At 42.1% G+C, this 21,363-nt stretch overlaps 1 protein-coding gene across 1 annotated transcript in view; it reads right to left on the bottom strand.

Annotated features, from left to right (window-relative positions):
* Positions 1-21,363, bottom strand: part of PLA2R1 (phospholipase A2 receptor 1) — a 946,386-nt gene that overhangs the window by 73,550 nt on the left and 851,473 nt on the right. The window contains exons 24-25 of the mRNA XM_085645464.1: positions 18,868-19,106; positions 9,522-9,690 (exon numbers count right to left, since the gene is read on the bottom strand). Coding sequence (XP_085501590.1) covers positions 9,522-9,690; positions 18,868-19,106 — 408 coding nt within the window. The remainder of the gene's footprint in view (positions 1-9,521; positions 9,691-18,867; positions 19,107-21,363) is intronic.

The raw sequence follows: 21,363 nt of genomic DNA, 5'->3' as shown, positions 1-21,363 counted from the left end.
CTTCTGATCTCCCCTCCCAAAAGTGACACCAGGATTAAGGAATTGACCAAGATGATTACTGCGCTAAACGGCTCCCCGATTATAGTAGAGTCAACTAAGTCTCTAGGAAGCACGCTGGATAAGGAGCTAAACATGCGTACCTACATCAACACTATGGTAAAAAATGCCCGCTTCCATCTGAGCTACCTTAGAAAGCTGAAGCCATGCATTGACTTAGAGGACCTGAAATCGGCAGTCCAGGCGTTGGTCATTTCTAGAATAGAATACGGTTGCTCAACTTTATCAGGTCTTCCTAAGATTTCAACAGCTCCCCTTAAAACTTGTCTCAATGCGGCAGCAAAACTTATATCGGGATCCAAAGAATTTGACCATATCACTTCTCACCTGAAAGCTCTCAATTGGTTACAGTTCGAGGTGAGAAAACAGCTAAAGATTGCATAAATAACACACAAAGCTATTCATTACTCAACTCCTTGTTACCTGGCCCAGAAAATTACATTGTCTAGAGGTAGTAGATCCTCTAGGGGGGGGGCGGTAGATCTTTTACTGAAACCAGCTTTCTTCCGGAAGAAGAAATCATATGATAGAGCATTCACAGGAGCTGCACCTAGGATTTGGGACTCACTCCCGCCGAATATCAGAAGGATTACCGATGCAACCCGATTCAAGTAGAAAACCAAGTCCTTCTGATGAGTAAATTCCTCCCTTAATAATGGAGCGGTATAAGATCAATTCATAGGACTTACGTCAGGTTCCTTGACCAATCTATTGCCGTTCTGGTCTTCTACTGTACTTGTCATACAATACGTCACAATTTTGTATTCCTAATAATGCTCAATATTGGTTTTGGTTTGTAAATAAGGGTTATGTGATTTGTTTTAAGGTTGTCTATTACTATTGAGTGTGTGTTATTGTAACTTTTACAACATGCAACGGGCTTAAGCCTCATTTTCGTGTTAGTAGGTGTATTGGATTTTATTCTGAAAATGTAGTGCTATCTAACTGTAAGGCGCTCTGACACTCATTTCTTTGGGTCATGTTTGCGCTATAGACAACACTGAATACATTTTTTTTTTTAAATAGTTCCTGTACTAGGCTGGGCGAGGGGGTAGCATTGTTGTATGATGTATAATCAGATGAAGTAGCAGAATAGTATAAGAAATAGCTTGCCAGTTGTTGTAGTCCACTACTGAACTACTACTTACCACATCAAAATGTATCACACTTAGCTGGACCTTATTCAAGAGGCCCACTTTCTTTGGTGTGGTCATTAGTGCAATATTAATAATATTAGTAGCTTGGGATGATTTTCTTTGAATATAAGTAGCTCTTATTACAGATAAGGTCGGAGACCACTAGTCTGCATTGTGTTACAGTAAACAACCCACAGCTTAATAAATACAACTCCCCACCCTTGATTCCTCACCTGGGATGAATATATACCTCGACGCCAGAGGTCAGCTATATCTATGTTGTTTCTGCTTGTCTCCCACAATCAGGTTATCAGCAACCAAATGGATGTGGTGGGAGATCATGTGGTTATCTTGGCAACCTTTCCAATCTATCTGTGTGTTCCTGATTGGCTTTATATTACCTTATGATCGGCCCCCTGCCATGGGCCATGGTATGTACTGTCTGCATCAAAGCATTTGTATGTAACTCTGTCTGATCAATGGTCCATTCTTTCTTGACTGCATTTAGAATGCCACCACATACCAGGAACTGGCCTCTGTGTAATACATATTCTTCTTCTAATGTTTAGAAGCTTTGAATTGTGTTTGCCGCGAAAAGGTTTCCAATCACAAAAATGTCTGCTTCTTCCCAGTGTGTCAGGTCTTTGGTAGTAAGTACACAGACCTGCACAGGAATGCCCTTGAGAGGCAGCAACAGTTTGTATGTCAGAAATGGTTGTGTTTAAGCAGTACTACTCCTCTTAACACACTACTGCAGCCCAGATGCGGAGTGGGTGACCCTCGGGCATATGGACACCAGAAAGAGGTATCATATGCCATATCCCTCTCATATCTGTGTGATATGCTTCAACATATAGATTGTCTTTGTCGGCAATAACGGGCATCGGGTGTTTTCCAGGGAGTCTGGAAGGGTGAGGGCCGGTTTTGTTACATGGGGCCAGTTTTGCAATGGTGCTGCAATATCGGCCCCCAGTAGCAAAAGCAGCAGTGCTTCACACTTGCACAGCCCACCCGAGTGCTGGTCGGATAATATTGGCAGGCCTTCTTTGGGTACCCAGTCCGCCTTGCATGCACTAGATGGTCTCCCAAGTTACATCCCCATCTAAATTAAGAACATGGGGGCGCGCTGTCCAATGCCGGGAGCATTGCCGGGAGCATTGCCGGGAGAACCCTGGTGGGCTACATCGCTCCTCCTGTTCCTCGCCTGTGGTGGGCGGACTCATCATGGGCAGCAACCGCAACATCCTGGTGGGACTCGGTATCCTAGGGTGCAATGCCAACACCGATGCAGCTGCTGAGGGGGTGGTGTGTCCACCGCGCTACAAAGCGCCGCCTCGACCCCCGCGGTGCAGGACGCGCTGTCCATTGCCAGGGGAACCCCGCTGGGCTACACCGCTCCTCCTGTTCCTCGCCTGTGGTGGGCGGACTCATCGTGGGCAGCAACCAGCAACACCCTGGTGGGACTCAGTATCCCAGGGTGCAACACCAACACCGCCTGCAGCTGCTGAGGTGGAGGCTTGTCCACCACGCTACAAAGCGCAGCCTCGATCCCTACGGCGCGGGACGCACTGTACATTGCCGGGAGCATTGTCTGGGGAACCCCGCTGGGCTACACCGCTCCTCCTGTTCCTCGCCTGTGGTGGGCAGAATCATCGTGGGCAGCAACCAGCAACATCCTGGTGGGACTCGGTATCCCAGGGTGCAACACCAACACCGCCTGCAGCTGCTGAGGGGGAAGCGTGTCCACCGCGATACAAAGCGCTGCCTCAACCCCCGTGGCGTGAGACGCGCGCCGTCTGCGCCCGAACAAAGCCCGGGCCATGGGCGGGCCCGTCCTTGCCCGTCATCGCCAGGAAGAGGTAGGGCCACCCCCCTGACATTTGATACTAGGATCGAGCAGCGGCTCCAACAAGGTACTGATCTTCTTGTTCTGACCCTATATTTTGAGTAGTTCAAATCACTACATGTGCAATACCTCTTTTTAGAGGACTCTTTAATCTGGAAGCGGAGCGCTTCAAGTAGCCTTCTGTTTGTTCACTGGCCATTTGGTGTCCGGCCTAGTCCTGGGCCAGCATTTGTTTGGACTTTTAGACTTAATTATTTGCATTATTGCATTATTGTTTGTATTCCTTTTTGCTCTTGTGTTCTTGTACACCGTAATAGAGCAGCATGGGCAAAAGGAAGGCTGTGGATGCCTTGGGGGAGGAACAGCGGAGAAGGGCAAGAAGACTAAAAGTTCGACCAAAATCCAACGCTCAAAAGCAGTAATCGTGTTATGAACCGCATAGACAATATAATCAGTGATTGTGAAGAGATTTTAGCAGCCCTTTTGGGCACTGAGTGTGTCACGTCTGCTGCACCCCGCACTACCTGCCCCCTGTCCCTAAGGGTTGTTGTATCTATCCCTGACATGTTTAAAAGACCAACACCGACGGAGCTCCCACTGTCTAACACAGTAGTCACTCCTCACCTAGGGAAGACCCCCCCCTCTTGTTCCAATTTAGACAACACAACCCATTCTGAGTCTGTAATAGAGTGCACTAACAGATTTGCCCCTTTGATGTATGTAAATGAGGAAACTTTGTTTTCGCAGCGAATAGAAGGGACAGGGTCAGCTGATCCAATGCAAGCAGTAACATCCCTTGGTCTGTGTAAGCGTTCGTGTTCAGGTCAGCTCACTAGCCAGTTAGTGGAATTAAAGGAACAGACAAGTAAACTTACAGGGGTAGTTAGCTTACTGAAGGGCATTATTGACATGTTATCTGACACAATGAAATCGTCTACCCAAAACACACCCCTAGTCAACGTCAGACCAACCATGCCTAAGCAATCTAACAATAGAGCACCAAATATTGCTTGCACTGGAAGAACAAATAGAGATTCTGATACTGATTCAGCAGTCCCCTACACAGCTAGCAACAAAAGATCCTATTTAAGCCAGGTCACAATGTATTCTCCAGCTTATAACAGCCAAGACAGGCAGTGTGGCCTTTCGACCGCAGACTAAGGGACCAGGAGGCAATGCTAGTTCTTTTAAAAAATCTTTACGGAGCTCTGGTCCATTTTTAAATGAGGGTAATATAAACCAAGAGAAACCACCGATTTGCTCCACAAAACGTCAAATCTTTCTGACCAATATCCCCAAACTGTCCTCTAGCCTATACAACGATGATGAGCAATCCCTGATTAATAAAAGCATCCAATGGTTACGACACGTGCGGAAGTGTAGATCAGTAATCAGGGAAGACATACTCTCCGCTAAAAGGCTCATATATAATGGTTCTAGTAAAGACCTTGTGTGCCTCACATTGGATTCCGTTGATTTAGTAGATAATCTAGTGCTGTTCGACCTAAGGACATCCCATTTGATAATAACTAATATCAGGATAAAATACAACACCCCAGTTTCAAACAACAGCCACAACTGAAATAAACTAGCCCAAGCAATGAGGATTCCTCTTTAGAAAACGTAGATTGATGCTTAAGGAACATCCCCTCTCCAATCCATCGAGAGGAGGAAATATATAAAGGGGGTGTTGTCACTAGCCGAACCAGGGCTTCTTCCAATGGTGGCACTGGGGGGGCTTGGTTTAGTGGATGGGTCGGTTAGGCTCACAGAGAACCCCAAGGTCAGTTCAGACACTTTTCTTGTCAACCAAAACTCAGCCCAGCAGGCATGTGCCCTAGAAAACTGTATCCAGGTAGATACCTGTGCTTTTTCCAATGCACGTGTTGACATGGCTGGCATATGCATCTTGGAATATAGCGGGACAGCATTCTAAAATATCATCTGCAGACTGGTCAGTATTCATAGAGGAGCATGACATATGGGCCTTTCAAGAAACATGGTCACTCAACCCAATTTACTGCCCAGGATAATTAAACTTTTTTAAACCAGCGCTTGGTGGATGAAAATGACTTTTCACTAGTACAGATGAAGGCAGCGGTGGAGTGCACATTAGCAGCCCTCCAAAACACCACTACGCAGGGTGAAATAAATGTTATTATCTTACAAGCCCCTGATGATATGTTTGATAAACTTAAATCTTTTTTAGTCAAAGCTTATAAACCAAAAGGAAGGGTTACCCCAAAGCTCGTAAACTGGTATAACAAGGCATGTAGAGAAGCCTACAAGCAGTTGTCCCTTGCTATTAAATGTTTAAAATCACCCAACATAAAGCTAAGAAGGAGTGGGATGAACAAAGATGGCAAGATCTCTTCCTGGCTAGCAAGGAGAAAAGCATACAAAAATTCTGGCAGTTAGTGAAATGGGGTAGTGGTGAAATTACCAATCCCCCCATAAGCACGTAGCGCCTGAACAGTGGGTCTCCTATTTCGAGGCACAATTCGCTGTTACAAGAGCCAGCAAAGACCAGATACAACTACCCAAGCCAACCACTGTCGTGTTTTTTGACAGAGTATAGGTAGAATCTGCCCTGAATGCGATACCAAGAGAAAGGGCCTTTGGCATGACTGCCTCCCGGCATATCTGTTTCTACACGATAAAGATAACTGGTTAAAGTACATCCAGATGCTGGCAAATGCGTTAGCCAGTGGAACCCCTATTCCCGAATCCTGGTCTGGCACCGAAATATTACCAATATATAAAAAGGGGGATCGCTCCTGCCCCAGTAACTACAAGAAAAACAGTCTAATCGACTCAACCCAAAAGATTATGGCTAGGCTAGTATTGAGCAGAATACAGACCTGTATTATTGACAGCGAAGTACTATCACCCCTACAGGCTGGTTTCCGCACACACGTAAGCACCATAGACCAGGTTTTTAGGTTTATACTAATCTACTGGCGAGTCGTAATAATTGCAGGAGGAACCATCTATGCGGCATTTATCGACCTTAAATCGCTTTTGATATGGTTCCCAGCAATAAGCTTTGGGATGTTCTAAAAGATCTAGGGATGCCTCTAGAGTTATTAACACTGGTAGTGAAACTTTGTACAGGTACAATGGGGCTCACAGGGTAACGTTACGACCAGGTTTCCAGTATCCAAAGGGGTCCGCCAAGGGTGTGTCCTGGGCCCAACTTTATTTTCGTTATTTATAAATGGGGTTGTCAACTATTTTTCTACACACCCTACTGACGCTCCCTCTCTTGCAGGTAGGAAAGGTACCTATACTTATGTTTGCTGACGACACCCTTATTATTTCAATAACACAAGCAGGGTTTCAGAGTGTACTGAAAAGATTTGAGGACTTCTGTGGTGACCATGAACTGATGGTTAATGTGGAGGAAACTAAATTCATGTTCCTCGAGAAACATAAAGTTATTTAAGAAAGGGTCTTTATGAAAAAGGTGCAACTTGAACAAACTGATGTTTTTACGTACTTGGGGATTACTCTGGGCAGGAAGCTAAACTGGAAGCCCAAGATTGACCTAATGGCCCTCAAGCACTGTCAATTGACAGGAGCATTAATAAAAGAACAGAGGCTCTCCCAAACGAAGCCGGTAGGCCCCATATTAAAGATTTATAACACCAAGATTAGGGCCTCCATCTTATATGGAGCGGAGCTCTGGGGCTTCAACAATTTGTCATCATTAGCTACAGCTCAGAATAAATTTGTGAGAGCCCTAACTAGTCTCCCACAATCTACCCCTCTTAAGCCCCTTTATTTAGATCTGGGATGTTGTAACTTGGCGGAGGTAGATCGATACAGACCTCTAGCATTCTGGAGAAGAATATGGTCTACCCCGGAGTTGTCACATTACGCGAACGCGTTAAAAGATGTTAGAGACGCTGATTTATCATGCAAGATCTCTTGCATGATAAATCAGCACAAAAGATTACAAAAGATTACAAAAGATAAAGTGTACTTTGGTGAACATGGGTTTGAGCCACCTGTGGGAGGACCCAGCCGGTAGTCTATTTCCACCCCAAAAATATTTTAAGGAAGCATACTGGTCTTTGGTTAAAGCAAAATGCTCATGATCTATTAAGAACACCTCTTTGATCGGTAATTTTTTGGAGCCTAAGTCTGACTCTCTGTATGAAGACTATTGGGATTTTATATCTAAACCCAGCGATAGGAAATTATTCCATCACTTTAGAGCAGGCCCACTCCCTGTTAAATCCTTCACACAAAAGTGGTCCAACTCATTGGACAGCAGATGTGTATCTTGCCCTGAGCAGGATGAGACAGTTCCCCACATTCTATTTGTATGTCCTGCTTATAAGCCTCCCAGGGACAAATGGCTTAAGCCAATATGCTCTAATATGGGTACAAGGTCAAGTGCTACAGCTCTTCGAATATTGAAGAGCAAACACATGAGCCCATAGTGATAGCCATGGCCACATTTTTGGGCTGGATGTGGAGAATTCGAGCCAACCTCTTGAAGAAGCAAGAGTCATTGAATTGTAACAATGTCTATGTTGAATCATGATCATAGCCTTTTGCACTTTAACGCTCTTTGCTTAGCGGGATTTCGTCCTCCGGATACTAGGAACATGTCTTATTTTTTTAGAATGTTTTTAGTAATATGATGAAATGGAAGTAAATGTACTTGAATGGTAGCTAGGTACAGCAGTTTGACTGATGTGTTACAATTGTTTTTATAATCATTTTTAATGTTTTATTGTGAATGTTTTCAAGTTTTTTTACAATTGAGCAATGTAAATACCAAGAGTCACACTGTTTAGTGCCTAGCGCAGTTGCTGTATCATAGTTTTTGTATATAACCACATTTCTATTTTTTAGTCTTATTGTACAATATAAATATTACCTGTGTCTTTTTATGATCTGCACGATCGAAATAAAGACTGATTTGATTTGATTTGAACATGGGTGGGTCATTTGTAAGGCCGGTAGATGCAATAACAGTCTACTTCTGCTCTGATAACCCAGTTACCACTGCCATCGCTCATTGACTGTATGCTTAGCTTTGACCTTGACCAACCCTCCACTGCCCTTAAGCGAAGGTTGGGCTATCCTGATATGCATATATTTCTAAACTGTCTCTCGCTTAGCTCATTTAATTGCTTCTCTAATTTGTAATCAACATTCCATTCGTATTGATTCTCAATATGTTATGTTAATTTCATTTTTAGAAAATGTCAGATTATTTTCCTGTCTTTTTGTAGAGATTGTATTATATGCATTGTGTCAGGAAGTTAAGGACTGCATTTCATTTGTCTTACTAAAAATGATTACTCAATGCCATTTCTTGGAACAAAAGGGCACATCTGCAATAAAAAATTAACCTTGGTTCACTGCCAATAGAAGTGCCCTGTAAAGATAGTCTTTGGGGAACAGTTACACCTAAGGGGCCTATTACGATGTCGTTAGGAAGGACTCCGATTCAGTATTGCACTAGAACCCTTGTTTCCTACCGAACTGTACAGTTTCCCAGTGACCGATTATGGTGTCCGGAAACTGTACGAGCACTCCGAATCGGTTTCGAAAGGCATTGGGTCGGTCCGAGTCTTTCGGAGCCGAACCTTTCAGCTTAATGGGCACGGTTTTCAGACAAGTGATGACCGATTCGGACAGCCGTTCCGACTTGGTTTGCCTGAGAAGAAACAGCTTTGCAAATTGGTATTTGGGGGCTCGTTTCGGGCCTCCCTTCACCCAGAGGCAACTGAATGTGGCAGGCACCATGGGTTGCCCGCCACAGGCTGCAAGGTTTTCCCCAACCACCCCTTTTTCTAAATTGGAGTCTGTGTTCTCGGTCGAACACAGACTCGCATTGAAGTCAAAGCGAGTCCGACAGAACGATTTTGGGAGGCATCATAATCGGTTGTCCGGACTCACAGGACCCGATTCCGAGACCGATTAGTTTGGGGCAGTTTCCTAAAGGCATTGTAATCGGTCCCAAAGTGGTTAGAACACATTAATACAAAATGCCTTCAAGCTTCGAGGCTGATATCCTCAGGGAGCCAAAGTTAATCAGGACTCATTCTTTATAAAACAGTAGAGTAATGGGGCTGTCCCTACTCACAGCTATGACAAGAAATCTACAATACCCAGCAAACTTCCTTGAAAGAAAGAAAGATTTCTTGGATGATAAGAGAATGCTACTGCAGTGACTTGGTAGCTGTATCACTCACAGAAGAAAGGAATACAATATCTAAGCTGTCCTTCAAATATTGATCACGATTATGGAATGATTTTCTGACCTGAATAACAAGGCTCGATTTCCGAAGTGTAACATTTTAGAGTGAGAGAAGTGCATTTCATTATAAATTAATTAGTTTCAATTTAGAAGATAAGCTTTGCTGGAATGTCGATCCAATATTTAGAGCTTCGATATTTCTACGGTCAGAATTGTGAGAAACACTGAATTGACCACAGCTGCTAAGCTTACATTGACTTACCAAGGGGCACATGGCATACAGCTCCTTGTAGAATAGTTTCACAGCCATCAGCACTCCAGTCTCCATCGGTGTCGATGTAGACGCATTCACCAAGATATTGGGAGCTCTCATCCCTCCAAGATGTAAATAACGACTTCGTGCCATCTGACCACTCAAAGTCAGCATCTTCCTGTATTGGGAAATTGAAAATATAAGAGTTAGCCACAGTCCGTTCAGTGATCACAACCCTCTGATACTGGATCTCCATGTACGTGCTGTTTTTAAGGACATGACCGTCAGTCAACTTACTAATATTAACATAAATTCTAAAGATCAAGCACGCAGATTGAGATGGGACAGGATCACTCCCGAAAGCTTCATGAATAACCTGTACACTACCTGTGTTTCAGAGTTTAAGGTATGCCTAGATCAGGAATCTTATGCTAGCTCTATTTTCAATGCCTTTGAGTCAATTACTAAATGTGTTACCTCTAATCTGTCAACTACGACCAGAGTAGCACGCCCAAAGCTGAAAAGATGGCTTGATGATACTTGCATGACCACCCATAAGGAGCTCATGCAGGCTCTCAAGCAAAAACCGAGGGTGGCCACTTAAGTTAAAAATTTCAGAAAGGCATTTAAAAACCGCAGTACAGATTAGGAAAAAACAACTGAGGGAGATGGCTTGGGAGCTCAGCCAAGCCAGTGTGTTGGCAAACAGTGCTAAATTCTGGTCTGATATTAATAGCCCCTTCTTTGATGACACATCATACACCGGCATGGACTGTTTAGTACCTGCAGAGACATGGGTTCAGCATTTCTGCAAAATTTATAGGGATGATAACCTGGAGAACATGGAGAACTCTGTGGGACACACCGTTCCCGGATTAGTAGGTTGCCCGCTTGGTTTTAATACAGATGAGGTCCATAAAGCCATCAGGAGGGAAAGCACCCGGTCCCGACGGTGTACCGGCTGACCTCTACAAGGTAGGTTCCAAACTTTGGGCAATGATTTTAACCTATGTTTTTAATGCAGCCTGCAAGTTTGGTTTTCCATCGTCATGGGCAAAGACGGTACCAGGGATGACCCAGAATGTTACAGGCCAATTTCGCTTCTTGACTCTTCGGCAAAAATAATGGGGAAGGTGGTCTTGGAGCGCATACCAGCTTGGCTTGACAGTGCCAACATTATATCTGATCTGCAGTATGGGTTTAGACCGGGGAGAGGGACCTTGGACCAGTGCCTTAACCTCCACCTGGTGATAGGAAAGTATACCGTCGCCGGGGGGGAGAATCTGCACTTGGCCTTTATGGACCTCTACTCGGCCTTTGATCTAGTTAACAGGTCCAAGTTATGGCTGGTCCTTCAGGAAGTGGGGCTAGACGCCAATCTGATAAGTTTTCTGGTGACTGCTCATGACAACACCACGGCGGCAGTCCGTTTCAATGAAGACGGCAGTCTGACTGATTCCTGGGCGGTCAAAAGAGGGGTGCGCCAGGGATGCATATTGGCCCCTCTGTTATTTACTCTTTATATTAACAAACTAGGGCACGCCTTGACAAATTGTTGTAAAGATATACCTAGAGCAGGCGCAAAAATGATCCCGGCACTTTTATACGCTGATGACGCAGTTTTAATATCCAGAACTGCAAGATGGCTGCAATTGTTATTAAATTGTTTTATAGATTTTATGGATTCTCCGGACTTAATTACAAATTTTAAAAAAATCACATGCAATGACAATAGGTTCTAGGAAGGCAGCTAAAGCAACATTTTATTGTGAGGGGACTGAGCTAACCAAGGTGTCTACTTTCCCATATCTTGGGGTGCTCTTTGATGATCAACACTCATGGTGTGCACAACGCACACTTAAAAAGAATGTTTTAGCTAGAGCGGCAAGGGCAACATTAGACTTTTCAAAAAGAATAGGCTCTAAGCCGCTCCCCGCGATTTTAAATATTAATAACGCTAAGTGCATCCCCATGACTACCTATGGTAGCGACATCTGGGGCTATAAGGACGCAACAGAAATACAAGTGGCAGAAAATAAATTTCTGCGTAAACTACTTTCTGTCCCTGCATCCACCCCAATTTTCAACGTACATGAGGAGATGGGAGCGGGTTACATCTCAGACCTGATTGCGGCAGCCCCACTACTCCGCTGGATGAGAATTTGGGCTCAAACAACCCCAAACTTAAGTCAATTAATAATTCAGGATTGCTTAGTGCTGGATAAGGCACTAAACATCCCATGGCTTAAATACATTAAAGATCAGACGGAGCAGTTAGGTTGCCCTGAATTGTTTATGTTCCCTACCCCTTTGACTAAGGCCGCCGTTAGAGCAGTTAAGCTGAAGTTTTTAGACAGATGTCAATGTTTAAGGGGGGAAAAGGAACTAATTAAACCTTCGGTGAGAAAGTGTGTCATACTGAGTCTGGGACAGCAGATGCAACCATACCTGACTTATATAAACAAAGTTTATCATCTCCTTGTTTTAAAAAGATTTTGTTTAAATATGGTACCCTGGCTACTGGCCTTTCCGCAAAGGTTATTTTAAATCAAAATCCTTAAATAGGTGTACATATGACAACTTCTCAGAACAAGACACTCTACACATTATGTTCTTTTGCTCCCATTATGATCACCTACGCAGAAAGTACATTCTTCCGCTGCTAAGGGATCAAAACTTTGTGCAAGTAAGGCCAGCTCTGGTCTACCTGCAAATGTTAAGTTCATGTAGTGAAGAGTCACGCAAGATTATACTTTGAATATATGATTTAATCAGGAAGTACATCCATCCTAGAAGGGGCTCAGGAGCAACTGTCACTTAGGAGAATTTTCATACAAGAATACAGAACACTTGCTCCATGAGCTCATTACATTCTAAGCCAGAGGCTTAGTAAATACACATCACCACACATCCCTCTTTTTTTAAAGGAAGATAACAGGAAAATAAGAGAAACAGTACAGCAGGAATATAACACCTATACATTCCTAAAAACATATATTTCTAAAATAACAATACATGTAAAAAGAATAAAAACTTCCTCCTTGAAATAAGAATAGATTACATAAGAAAAAAGGGAATAGTCTCAAATTAGAACATTTCAAATAAGAATACACCAACCATCATTCCCTCCTCTTTAGAGATTTCAACGAGAAACAAAATCATTAAATCTTGTGGGTCTCCAGTGAATACGATCACTCCTACGTGGAGTAGAATTGCTTCTTGAAAAATGTGCAACTCTCTTTGGAACTGAAAAGTTACGTGGAATTAAAGCTACACGAGAGATGCTCCACCAGTTCCCATCAGAAAGTTTCACAGCATTCTTCCTTACCTCACAAACTTGAACAGGATCCTTAAACTCTGAAAAACCTTTCCCAACCATGATGGGATTTCTGACACAGACCCAATCTCCCATTTTTAGCCTGCAAGGTTTCACAGAAGAATAATTTTTATTTTCAAAGTTTTTGAAATTGAAAATATTAGAGCTAGATTCAGCAGATTTACACCAGCTACCAACATCCCCTGGTTTAGGTAACACCTTTAGAATCCAAGATGGACATAATTCAGTAACAGCTTCTCTACCCCTCATGAGCTCAAAAGGAGATCTGCCAGTGACAGAGTGTGGAGTAGTGCGGTGAGACCAAACCAGCTCATGAATTGATTGAGCCACATCCATATTGCTTTTGATCGAAGCTTGAATGCACTCAACTATTACCTTGTTGAAACGTTCAACTTTCCCATTACTCTGGGGATGATAAAGAGGTGTCCTTAAATGTTTAATCTTACAATTTTCTAAAAAAGAAGACATTTTGGAGGAAACAAATTGAACCCCATTATCAGTAAGTAGTTCTACTGAAAAACCCTCTCTAGAAAACACCTTCAAAAAACATTCAAGCACTTTTCTTGTGGTGGGTTCCGACACGGGCTCAACCTCAACCCATCTGGAGAGATGATCTACCATCACAATAAAATATCTTAAATTGTGAGGTAAAACTTGGTACGGACCTAAAAAATCAACACTGACACGTTGCCAAGCTCTCTTTGGACAAAGACTTACTGACTCAACTTGACGTTCAGTTATCAACACTTTGTCACTTGATTTACATTTGATACAATTTGACACAAAATCTTCAATCTGTGAATCCATACGAGGCCATCAAAATCTTTCCCTAATTTTCTTCTTAGTCAGAGTAGAACCCAAATGACCGCTGTGTGCCAATTTTATCACCTGCTGACGAATAGAAAAGGGTACTACCAATTTCTCTCCCCGAACTAGCAAATTACCTTCTAAAGATAATTCATCTACAATTTTCCAAAAAGGTTGTAACTCATTTTTTAATTGTGATTCTTTTGGCCAACTAGACTGCAATAATGTGATAACTTCACTTAAAGTGCAATCTGATTCGACAGCAGAAATCCATTCATTTTCTGAAAAAGGTGCATCTCCTATGTAAGCGATGAAGCATTCCTCAATCTCTGCTTCCCAATCCTGATTGTCGTGTTCGTCAATGGGAAGTCGAGAAAGACAATCAGCCCGGGAGTTTTTTCCCCCAGGAATGTACTCCACTGTAAATGAAAATTCTAACAATTTGGCAGCAAGTCTGGAAATTCTAGCTGTAGTACGTTTGATTTTTTTCCCAGAAAGAATATTGACTAAAGGACAATGGTCAGTTTTCAACGTGAAATGTCTGCCCCAAACATATGCTTTGAATTTCTCTACACTCCACACACAGGCTAGTAACTCTTTTTCAATTACGCAGTATTTACGTTCGGCATCTCTTAATGTACGAGAAGCAAAGCCATGCCCATTCTCCATCTGAGTGAGAACAGCCCCTAAGCCATATTCACACGCATCAACAGTAATGACGGTAGCTCTTTTTTCAGAAAAAGATTGAAGAGCTGGAGCATTAACAATTCTTTCTTTGATGATTTTGAAAGTTTGATCACAAGAATCAGACCAGTTGTATTCTGCATTTTTCTTTAGTAAAGGTCTAAAGGACTCAGTTAGGTTTGCAAAGTTTTTTAAGAACTTAGCATAGAACTCACAAAGGCCCGAAAAGGAAAGTAGTTGATCTTTGTTCTTCGGAGCTGGAGCATCTAAGATGCTTATTACAAGGCAAGGTTTTGGCTTAATACCTTCAGCTGAAAAAATGTGACCCAGATATTCTATTTCTTTAGTTTTGAATATGCATTTGTATTTCCTTAAAGTGGCACCTCTAGATTCTAATATACTCAAAACATTTTCCACGACAATATTATGTTCAGCTTCACTTTCTTTAAACACCAATATATCATCTTGGAAAACCACTACTTGAGATAAGTGATCAAACATGCTAGACATTAATCTCTGAAAAACTGCTGCCGCAGAAGCAATGCCAAAAGGCATCCTGCAAAACTGAAAGGTTCCCTCAGGAGTAACAAAAGTGGTTAAATGGCGAGAGGATTTATCTAAGACAACTTGGTGATAAGCCGACCTAAGGTCTAGCTTTGTAAACCAACACGAATGACCAATTTTGGTGATAAGATCCTCAATCCTTGGCAAAGGAAAATTATCCACCCAAATTGCTTCGTTGACACTCCTCAAGTCAACACACATCCTAAGTTCCCCATTTTTTTTCTTTGCGAGAACTATGGGAGACAACCAAAGGGTTCCCTCCACTTTCTCAATGATGCCTTGTTTACATAAATGTGAAAGCATAACAGAAAGTTCTTTTCTTACACTTAGAGGTATGTTGCATAATTTATGTTTGATTGGGGTAACCTGGTGTTTAACTTTTATTGAAAAAACTAAATCTGATATTTTGCCTAATTTGTCTTGAAAAACCTTCTTGAATTTTTTTTCCCAATCAAAATCTGATCCAAATTGTACCTTGTTGTCTTGCGACAAGTCAACAGAACAACAACTGCCGGGGACTTCTATTCTTTCAATAGTGACAAGATTACATGAACCAGGTCTTATAACTAATTTAAATTCAGCTTGGTGAACCAGTCCTAGAATATTAATGCCCTTGCGAGCAACATAAACTTTACCATTGATGTGAGAATCAAGAAATTTGATATTAGCAAAGAAATACCCAAGCAAATCCACTTTGCTGCCTTCAAATGCCACCGTAGTTACATCGGGAGGAAGCAAAGAAAATTTACTCCAAGAAAATGTGTATTTTTTATAATCTATGATTGTGATACGAGCACCTGTATCTACAAGGAGTTTGATGGAAATTCCATCAATCCAAACTTCAACTTCTGGATCAATGACTGAAGAAGAATTAAGCTCTTTTACACATCTAACTCCCAACATTAATTCGACGTTGGTGGTAGGGTTTTCTTTTTCAACATCACTGTCCTCAGTTATTAACGAGCGAATAGGATTATTAAATCTGCCACCCCTACACACTTTTGAAAAATTACCCATTCTACTGCACTTCTTACAATGTTGACCAAGTGCTGGACAATATCTAAAGGAAGAGACATGATTTGGTGAACCACACCTGAAACAGAATATTTTCCTTTGTGCAACATTTTGGACAGTGGGTTTGGCTGAAGTTGTAAATTTTTTTTGATCAACGGAGGTCGCGGTCTTATTAACAACAGCCCCTGATATCCTAGTTTTATTGAGAGATTCCTCAAGAGACTTAACGTCTTGACAAGATCCCTCAATACTTTTTGCTATGTCGATGGCTTTATCAAGAGATGGATTCTTGCAGGGAAGCAATCGCTCTTGTATTTTTTTTTTAACTGCATCTAGCCACAAGTTGATCTCTAATCAATTGAGAAGTGAACTCTTCAAATTCACACGTGGAAGCTAGCACTTTCAGAGCAGTAACATAAGTATCAATACTCTCTGAAGGTTTTTGTACTCTGGTAAAAAACTTAAATCTGTGAACAACCAGATTTTTTGATTTTGCAAAATACTTGTCAAGTTGAGCGATAGCTGCATCAAATTCATCAATCTCTTCATCTGAACCGTCATAATCAGGAAGATGGTCAAATACGTTTTGCCCCTCAACACCAAGATGGTAATACATTAAACCTTTTTTCCTGTCAGGTTTGAACTTATTAGCATCAATAGCTACTAAATATGCTTTGAACGAGCGAATCCAAAGTTTCCACTCTAGTGGAGGATCACCAGGATCTTGCAGGAAGGAGGCTGGTGCTGTAATATTTTGCATGTTGGTTTAAGGTCGAAAAGGAAGAAGGAGAAGAGAAAAAAATAAGAATTAAAAATATTAAGTCAGTATAGCCAATGACACACTAAAAATCACCGGTGCAAAATAAAGCAAAAATTGCTAATTAATAGAGAAAAGAAAAGAAAAAAAAACAGCAAAATGTGTGCACATCACAGAGAAAATGGATTTGCACAATGTTGAAAAGACGAATTCCCCTTTCACAGGATACATGTGTGCACATCACAGGAGAATGACGAGAAGACAAGCCTGCAATTGTAGAATAAACCACTGGGAGTGCTGCAATTGTGAAGTATGCCACTGGACGTGCTGCTTAGATTCTATGATCTCCTTAGTCATGGAGAAAATGCAACGGACGAAAAACAGAGGTGAGAACCTTCATATTCTATCTTCCTTTTAAGGGCTTGAATTGCTATGAGATTAAGTCTTAGTTATGAGCGAGTGCTTATACTTCACTTGCCGATTAACACTGGGTTAATTGCGAGTTTAAACGTCCCGTGAAGACGCGAGCATGTAAGAGCTCGAAAACACAGTCACGAGAAACAGAGATTGACTGTTGATAACTGTGCCGGTAATGCGCTGTGAAAAGTTTTTCCAGCAGACAAAGGTGTCAAATGGCCAATAGATCAAACAAAGTAGAGTTTCAGCAACTGCGCAGTTTTATGTTTTAAAAGACTGCTGCCTGAGATGGTTTCAATTGACTGGCTTCGCCGCGCACCATGACAACGCAGCAACAACTAAAAAGAGAGTCCCGCACACTATGAAACAACGTCGAGCTGCGCCTTCTCAAAGCGGGGACAGTACAATTAATAACAAAGGAATTTCTCACCTCGTTCGTCGAGTAGGACAATAATATATTCAAAATACTGAATCCAATACTTCACTGCTTCATATCCTTCGAAGCACTTCACCGCTTCGTCCTCTGGCCCCTTCTTGCCAACACGCAGTGTTTGAGTGAAGGAGAAACAATCCCGGTCATCGCCAATCTTGTAGTGAAGAGTCACGCAAGATTATACTTTGAATATATGATTTAATCAGGAAGTACATCCATCCAAGAAGGGGCTCAGGAGCAACTGACACTTAGGAGAATCTTCATACAAGAATACAGAACACTTGCTCCATGAGCTCATTACATTCTAAGCCAGAGGCTTAGTAAATACACATCACCACAGTTCACCTGTAATCTGCTTGGGGGTAGCCAGTTTTTCAATTGGTGCAATTAGATACAGGAATAGGATGAAGCAGAGTTAATCCTTCTGAGCAAGATTGATAGTATGTCTATGCGGATCATCATCTAAAGTTACCTAATAGTCATAATTGTGGTTGGTTTTTATTACCTTTTGTATGATGTTTTAATGGATTTTAAATACACAAAGATATGAATTCCTAATGGATTTAAATGATGCTTATATGATGTTTTATGTCTATAGATGCTTTATGTTGTACTTTTATGGCTCTAACCAGCCAAATAAAGTTGATTTGACTGACTGACTGACTGGTCCACAGCATTACTTAAACATCTATGTATAAGTAATGCAGTTGAATTGAACTTTGAAGGATGGGACAATTTGCGATCAAAGTGTGTTATCTCTTCTTAAGGTAATAAGGGTCTCATTACGAGTCCAACTGGTCTTAATTCTGCAACAGGGGTTAAGAGTTGAACTCAGAGAATCAACTGAATGGAAAGCAATTGATTGGGGGAATTTGTAATTTTGGGTTAGTTTCCCTTTGTAATTCCTCATTCTCATTCGCCCGCAGGTTATGGCTGCATGACATGTATGCGGTGTTTCCGCAGACCTTTTTCCACCCCATCGTAAGTTTCCGGGGCACTCATAATGAGGCAATGAGTGTTTACAAATGTTTATTAGTGACAGATCAGAACAAGCATTGGCATAGCCAATAGGTCTCGCATTTGGGACCTTATAAGTGTTTAGCCATGCAACAGTTGCATAACAAACATCAAAGCGGCTGCGAAAGTGAAAGTAATTGCGGTAAAAGCGGCGCGGGCGCCCGCGCACATGCACTGTAGCTCTAGGCTGGCCTGGAAGCACTTTTTGGAGCCCTCTCAATAAGTCTCGCCAGACCAGCGCATGCGCTGGGTCAGGCGAGACCTAAAAACAAGTACTGTTGTAGTGTGCACTTTAATAGATCTATAATTAAGAATGTGTACCTACATGTACGTTGGAGAAACCAATCCAATGGGGATATCCTATTCTATTGACGATGATGGTGAGGAAGGCTTGGTAGTACTGGTCTGTAATGCTGACAAGCTGCTCTCCGTTCTCAAGGCAGATGTTCATAGCCTCAGTCCAGGACATATTTCCACGGAGGATTCTGTATGTTCTGTTCCCATATTCTAAGACATCTGGTAGCGGATACATATCGGATTCAGGAACAGTGCGTTTTGAGGTGTCTGTTGTAGAAACAAAATCAGAGCTCATCAGTATTACTTCACATTATTATAACTTAAATACATATTTTAGAAAATAATATTCAAATAGGGACACACGTATTCAATCAGAGCATGTTTTCAAGTAAACAAAACTGATGCAACTGTAGCTGTACATATCATTCCAACTTATAAACAAGCATTAGCGAGCATCACCAAACTTTCTTATTTTGTACAGATTATCACATTGTGTAGATTAGGCGAACCCTGTAGTAAATCTGAGCCAACCATCACAATCAGTGGCTGTGTCATGAACGTGTGCACCTGCATTGGAAACACATGTGCGTTTGTTTTTATTCAACTGCATGTTATAAACAGTAGTGGCTCGTAGTGGGAGTGCTGCGTGGCGGTGGGTGGTAAACTCCGGCAGGGAAGTACATAAATAAATGAATAAAACGAATTACATTGAGTGCGCTGCAAAGCAAATGGCGTTACAGTGCGCACAATGTAATTCATTTTGATTTATTTATTTATGTACTTACCTCCGGTCTGCTGTATGCCGGAGTTTACTACCCCCACCCTGCCCCTCCCCCGCCACGCCTCACCGCCCCGCAGCATTCCCACTATGAGCCGCTACTGGTTATAAGCTGCCTGCACATGTGTTTAACCCCGAATTTCTCCAAGTTGCCGACAGCCCAGTGTAGAAAGAACAGAGCTAATCACTGCTCACTGTTACTGAGCTGTGCTATCTACAACTCATGCAGCTGTCTACCTGCACAAATTTGGGGGGATTCTCTGTGGAAATTTCGAAGGTAGATGGGCAGTTCGTCTTCTGGTGGCATTTTTGCTTGATCATGCCCTCTTTGCTTCTTGTGGCACATGCACGTAGGTTTTATTATATAGTTTGCGCATGACTGTTCCTACATGTTGATTGATGGGTGTGTTCTTCACCTTTCATGGATGAACTCCCTGTGTGTGATGGCAATGATCAAGTAGGAATGACAGGAGTCTCCAACGTTTTTTGTAATAAGAGCTACTTATGTTCAATGAAAATTATTGAGAACTAGTAATATTGTTATTGTTGTAACATGTGACCATATCAGACAAGATTACACTAGTGGCACCATTTTGCAAGATTACCAGCAGTGATCACCAGAGACCGTCAGTCAGCTATGCCAGCACTAATCTAAACAAGCATTTGCAATGCAATAAGTCTTGCAATTGTAAGATTTTTAGCTATTGGCATTGTAAATGACAATGCCTTTTATGCACGTGTTTACAAAACCTGCAATAATAAAAGGCATTGTCATTTACAATACCAATAGGTCAACGTTTCTAAAATGCGAGACCTGTTGCATTGCAAAAGCTTGTTGCTTACTGCGCTTTCACTTAGTAGAGGCGAGGTCCCTTTCTTTAGACGAGCCATGTCTAAAGAAAGGTCCGCAGCCACTATTAAAGTGAAAGTGCGGAATGGGGCGCTTTTATCAAAAAAAGCATTCGTTTGCCAAGTTGACAAACAAATGCTTTTGTTTTGTAAAAGCGCCCCTTGAAAGCGCACATGGCGCACATGACATGCTGAACGTGCTGAATGTTGCAGGAAAGCATATAGTGCCTGCAGTAGGAGAAACACATCAAAGAAAATAGTGCTTACAGACTAAATAAGACGTACCGTGTAGCAACCGAAGTAGAAAGGAAAGTCCTCGTGGAGGTTACAAATTAAGACAGGGCGGTACAAGGGAGGGCCTTACAAGCCTATTAACGAATCAGAAGCCAGCATTTACGAAGGACAATGACACAAGCCAATGACAAATATAGGCGGGGAGTGGGCGGGGCTTCAAGTCCATACTCCAATACAGCATGCCTCGCAGAGCAGCGCATGCGCTGCCCAGGCTCGACCTAAAAAGGTTCTGTCAATTTGGAGTACCTCTTTGTAGGTAATACATGCCAGCCACGGCTACAGTGTGCTTGGTATAAAAGTAACAATATTAATAATAAGTCTTCCCACATGGTTTATCACTCAAAAATCAGCCTTAAATATACTCTGGAAATTGCGATTCTCATATTACCATGACTAGAGAATCTGGATTTAATTAAAAACACGGAGGCTGACATTATGCATTAATCTTTTAATGCAGTTCCAAGCAGCCGCATACATCACAATATTAAAAGGTTCCAGAACAGAACATTGGTAACACATAAAAGTGCCATCAATAATCTGCCTCTTTTAAATGTGGAGAAGAGAAAAAGTCCATGAAACTTTAAACTTGTAAACTTCTAAACC

Source organism: Triturus cristatus, chromosome 3_1, assembly GCF_964204655.1.
Source record: "Triturus cristatus chromosome 3_1, aTriCri1.1, whole genome shotgun sequence".
NCBI classification, from domain to species: Eukaryota; Metazoa; Chordata; class Amphibia; order Caudata; family Salamandridae; genus Triturus; species Triturus cristatus.
Note: the sequence above shows the minus strand (reverse complement) of the source record. Positions and strands in the feature narration are given on the sequence as shown.